Genomic DNA, 6,000 nt, shown 5'->3' with positions numbered 1-6,000 from the left:
CTCCTTCCCCTTCAGACATTGCCCCACGGTTACTTAAACTGTCATCCACCTCCTGCTCTGTACTGCTACTGCTTTTTTCGAAGGTGAGTTTGAAAAGTGTTATGGATTCCTTGTTGAGAGAAAACACTTTGAGATGAGCAAAATTTATTAGGAAAATGGCAGTTAAAGGGCATTAGGTCATGGCTGAGGTTGAAAAGGGAGGCGAAAGCAGGCCCTTTACCATGAATTCATACACCCCTTATTTTAGTACTTCTATAACTCTCCCTGCACTTACCCCTGTGTGAGTTGGGAGCATTCCACTGAAGTCATTGCACATACACTGCTGTAAAACTCGTATGAAGGAGGAAGGTCCTCAGTGTCCTTTCAGTGCCACTGAACTGAGAAATCAAAATTCTTAGTTCTTGCTTTGCAAGGTCAACCCTCCTGCAGACCAGCTCCACCAGCGGGGTGTCATGATGCACTGGTGCCTTGTGCAAATGAACAACCACATCCTCGAGTGCTCTGCCATCGCCGGCTTTTGTCAACATCACTATTTTCAGATACCATTTGGAGTTTAACTTACCCAGATAGCCGGTATAGATCAACTAAAGTAGTGGTTCCTTGATTCAAAATAGGAGCTTTGGCTTCTGGCAAATGCAAATTTATCTGAAATGTTTCATGCGTTTGAGACCGAATGCTGTAGCGCAAAATGTTAGTGATACATAAACCAGCTGTACATAACAAAACAGAAATGATGGCGCAGGTTATAGCTGTACATGTAATTCATGTAATGTAATGTAATTCATTTGGATTGAATTTTGTTTAAACTGCAAGGAAAGGAATATTAAGCCTCTGCCTCTAATAAGCATTGTCGGATGACCTGCCATGTAAGTACAGAGCGTTCAAAATATATCAGGTGTGAGGATTAATGTGGTTTGTGATGTCCATTGGAAGGTGAATGATTCACAAGGAGTGAATATTCCTCTCCTTAAATCTAATGGGGTCATGTCAATGGAAGCTAATATATTGGGAATTAATATGTTTTATTAACATATCTAAGTACATGTGGTAGTTGGTATAATGCTATGGTGTATCTGCAGAACCATAGCAACATGCAAGTTTTAACTTCTGTTTGATTGCTACTTTAACTACTATTCCTTTCAAATAATTACTGATTTTCCAAGTGATATTTGCATGTTATTTTTCTGCCCAGATTTAGTTCTTAAAAGCAAATGTGTTTTCCAGAGGACAGTTTAGTGTAGGGAAATCAGCTACTTTCTATGTTTGAAATTTAATTGTTTGGAAATTGTTAGGCAGCATTGTTAGTGGCTTAAAATTTGTCCCCACCTGGGAGAACAAAATGAAGCCTTGAGACTAAAGTTTAAGTAATCAGAGCAAGCTTTTTCAAATTACTGTAGCTTAATATTAGAGTGACCAAAAAATCAATATTCTGCAGTTCTGCAGGTGCCTGGTACTATTGTGCGAACTACAATATGTAAGTTTTCCAGGAAATTACTAAAAATGAAACTGGTGATTTCCATTTCTCTGTATTTTATTATGTTCTGCTCTCCTGTGCGCAGTGTCATTGCCACAGCACCTTAGAATGATTACTTATAATAATTGCTCTTGTAATTTGCCTGGAAGATCCACTAATACTATCTTCCCAAACGAGAGCACTGAAATACTGAGCAGATTTTAGTCAAACTAAGTTCTTCATAAGTTTCAGGTGATTGGTCATGTGCAGATACACGGAAATGTTGTAAGGATCTTGTTACTGGATCAGTCAGGATTTTACGCCAAATACTGAATATGAGGCTGAACTTCCTTATTGATTTAATCACAGCTATTGCAACTAGCAATTCGCATTGTGTGGTTGTGTGTGTTTGTATATACACGCTGATTAAATAAGAATTAACTGAATTTTAAAATTACAGGATTAGAGATTATAGTTACAGTGGTCATGTCATTTACTGCAGTCTTTTTGAATGTGAGTATGCAATCAGTTGGAAGTCTGACCTCCAAATAGATAATCCACGCTCAGACAGGCTGCCATTCACTCATCCTCTGCAACAAAGTGATCAGGTATCACTGAGAAATCTCCTTAATGAAGTGCTTTTGTTGCCTTTTATCTGTGTGAAGGACAAAATGTACCAGGATTTTTGCTTAATGATGGTGTCATTTTTTTCAGTGTTTAAAAAAAATCCAGCAACAGAGAAGACTCAAAATACTCAGTCTACATGCTTAAATTATAAAGCTCTATAGGTCTGTAACATTTCGATCTGTATTTAAAATCTCATGACATAAAAACATGACATTACATCAGTTCACTAATAAAAGTAAATTCATAAAGGTGATGCAATTAGTGCTATACCATGTTTCAGATTTGAAATACTTTTATTACAGCTGTTTTTAATCCAAATGTCTGATTTCTTTCAAATATGTGCCAGGGGTTTTCCGAATACAGTTTGCGAGAGGATTTACTTGTTTTCCAGGATATTCCCAATGCATCCGTGAGCATATTCCTGATCTTGCTCTCCAACAGAATATGCAGATGGGAAGGCTGTGTGACATAGTGGGTATGTTGAGCTGTTGGCTGCCTATTTTTTGATCGTTATTTGCCCATAGTTGTGAGTAATAGAGAATGACTGATGAGGACTTTCTTTTTTGTGTTAATGTTAAATATAGAGAACATATAAGCTCAGAAGTAATTTATCTGCTATGGCATTTTCTCTTGTCCACGTTATTCATAAGAAGAACATGCTGATTCTTTCCGACTCCGTGATAAGGTAGAGCAGCCTCATCCTGTGGCATGCTGAGCACGACAAACGATCAAAAGTGTTTAGTGTTCTACAAAATTAGGTAGCTAATTCTGCTAGTGTTCATTCAGGCTCATATGGAGAAAAAGATGTGCTAGAAAAGAGCAAGCCCTTATTTAAACCTTTTTTTTTTTTTTTTAATTGGCAAACAAGGCAAAAGGCATACATTAAAAAGTTTTTCCTAGAATGACAGTCCTCTTTTAAGCAAAGCAGTGAAGAATATTATTTGTCAATGACCAACTTCATTGGCTCCCTGGAATGACATACTTTACATGATTCATATATATTTCAGCATCATTATTATTTTATAAATGCCATTTAGTAAGTTTGTAACAAAAATATATTAGATCCAGAAATTTACAGTTGCCTAAAATAATAATGTAATTGCCTTTATATATTATCTCAGCACTAATATTGTTTTTCCACAGTACAGTTTTATTTTTTTATTTTTTTAACATAGATTTTTTTTTTTTCCTCTAAAATGATAGTTAGAAACTTAATGGGACAAAGTCAACACATCATACAGGCATTCTTTATCACTTTAAAATCTGTGAACATGAAAATTGGTTCTACTGTAAAATGTAAAATATACCATGAGTAAGATACAAACTAGTTAAATATTAACTAAATTATTAACTAGATCAGAAGCTTTACCTGTGCCTGGCAGAAGAGCATTGATATTTACTGTATTGGTTTTCTTTTTCTTTAGAGTACCAGAGGATTTCCTTGCTTGTCGTGACTTGCTATTAGCTAACCTGTCTCTGGAGCCTCACTGTGTCCAAAACAGACTTGTATATCTCCTTATAGGGCAGTGCTAGCAGTAGTAAAATGTGTGGCAGCATTTTATTCAACAAATTCACTTGAGCTTGTCAATTTTTGACAGTGCAGCCCATTCAGCATTACAGCTGACACTGGCAAGTAGACTTTTTGTACCCTAGCTGGTAAATTTTCAGGCTCATTTTGCAAGTCTGAGTTGCCTAAAAGCAATAGAGTATTGACTAGCAGTTCTAATGAACTGTTCTTTTAATTATTTTTAAAATTTATATGGTAATGAACTGTATTATGTAAAGGCTCTGTTGGGGCTTCAGATACAGGGCTGATTGTCGGATGCTGTGGTCCTGAAATGCTTCAGTTGAGATTCTGGCCTTACATTTTTAATGTGGGTTGTTTGCCTATAGCAGTACGGCAAAAGTGAACGAGTGGGATATCTTACTCCTTTATAACATTAGGCTCAGGGTTTCCTTAGTCCAATACTTGCTTTGCTTCCGATTCATTCATATGTAATAGCAGTTGTCCCTGGCACTTTCAGGGCTCTTGTTCCTGTGCCCAGTAAAGACAATGAAAGACTTCCTACTGATTTCAGCAGGAGTTGGATCAAAATCTAGGAGTGCTTTTTGGCAGCGTATTCTATTGATGTTGCAAGGCCCATTAATTCATTAGCTCATCTATTAACATTAATATTTTAGAAGAGCAGAGTAGGTAAAATTGTCCAGAACAGCATCTATTAAAGACTTTCACTTTCTCTCTAAGTGTTCGTGTATACACTGTCTTTCAGCCCAAGTTGTTTTACATGCGGAAAACCAGATTTTCACACTGTGGTATTTAACTAGCTAATCTGCACACTCACATGCTCAGCAATAGTTATTAATGGTATCCTACCGTGAGCTTTTATGTGGACAGGACGAGAATAGGAACAGGCCATGCAAAATCCAGGCAGCATATGAAATTGCATTTTCATCAGCTTTCTAAACTTAATAGCTCAGTTTTATAATTTACTGAAGTTAATGGGATATATTTTTAAAGCAGCGCGCAATTCCCATTGATGTTAATGTGAGTCGCGCATATAAATCCCCCTGCAACACTTTCAAAATTCCGCCCCCAATATGTTCTGCAGATTGAATTCTGAAAACTAGTTATTTCTTTGGGTTGCTGACCTGTCTGCAGAGAAATGCTGAAGCACAGAAAAAGCAGTTAAACCACGAAGATTTGGGAATTACAGATCTCATTTTTATTTCCAGTGCTCTTTTAGGGAAGCTGTTTGTTAGCAAATGGTCAGGAATTATCAGATTGCTGTTCTGAATGGAGTCTACCTTTCTCCCAGTAATGAACATTGTGCCCCTTTGTTTTAGATGCCAACGTGGACGTCATCTACATCTGCCCCCTTCATCTGAGTGAGGAGTTACTGCAGTATTACAATAAACTCCTGGGTCTGCAGGCAGCTGTTAGATCTGGGAACCCTGAGGACATGGGTGACCTGCAGGACAGGTTCAAAATTCTCACCCCTGAAGCTATAAACAGCTTCCCTGTGAGTTTGTCTTCTAATTACTACAGCTTGAGGGATGCAGTAAAATTAAATTGGAAATTTTATAACTTGTAACGCTCTGGTACACATCAGTGAAATATTATTGCAAGTTTAAGGGCTTTACTGATTAGACTACTAGTTAGAGCATTGGAAATAAATATCCCGGTTTAGCTTTATAGACTTAGTTGAGATAGGACTATATTGGCTATTTGTAGACCACTGTCCCTCCTTACTATATGCTTGGGACTGGGAAGTTGATAGATTTTTCTCTCTAAGCAAATCGTAGCAATAAACCATTCTTATTACTCAAACTTTATCTCTGGGTAGCCCAGCATTCAATCATTCATGTGTTTGTAGTGTTTCTTGCAATTAAATCCAGTGCAGAACTTCTTAAAGAACAGAACTTAAAACTACTTATGGTTAGGTAATACAGAAATATTAGTTCCAAACCTGTCAAGTCAGTTTTAAATCCATGTGCTAAAACATGGTCTAAAAAGAGATCTTAATGAATGTACGCTACATACAGCATTTTTGAAAATACTGCAGTGCAGTGAAGATTCTTTACAGTGGAGAATAATTTTATGTTGTAAATATTAAATCCACAGTGTCTTAGCTGAGCTTTGATTTTTATGAAACTTTGTGGTGCGTTTATATCTCTAGGGTCTATGCTCGAGCCCTGCTCCCGTTTTCGATATATTATTAATAACCCTCTTCTAGTTATTTTGTTGAACAAGTATGTGTTATACCATCAACTGATTGAAACTGGCTTCAGAAGGTGGAGAAGCTTTCTATATTTCGTAAGTGTGTTGGTTTTCAGATGTAGTTCTATAGTAGCGTACTGTTCAGCAAAACACTTGCGTATGTGCATGAATCCATTTCTGTTGAAGTAGTCTGAAAACACCT

General features: G+C 36.9%; 1 protein-coding gene across 1 annotated transcript in view; it reads left to right on the top strand.

Annotated features, from left to right (window-relative positions):
• Window positions 1-6,000, top strand: part of IQCH (IQ motif containing H) — a 70,595-nt gene that overhangs the window by 23,854 nt on the left and 40,741 nt on the right. Inside the window, exons 11-12 of the mRNA XM_072869874.1 lie at window positions 2,472-2,555; window positions 4,925-5,100. Coding sequence (XP_072725975.1) covers window positions 2,472-2,555; window positions 4,925-5,100 — 260 coding nt within the window. The remainder of the gene's footprint in view (window positions 1-2,471; window positions 2,556-4,924; window positions 5,101-6,000) is intronic.

The sequence above is a fragment of the Ciconia boyciana genome, chromosome 8, assembly GCF_034638445.1.
Source record: "Ciconia boyciana chromosome 8, ASM3463844v1, whole genome shotgun sequence".
NCBI classification, from domain to species: domain Eukaryota; kingdom Metazoa; phylum Chordata; class Aves; order Ciconiiformes; family Ciconiidae; genus Ciconia; species Ciconia boyciana.
Note: the sequence above shows the minus strand (reverse complement) of the source record. Positions and strands in the feature narration are given on the sequence as shown.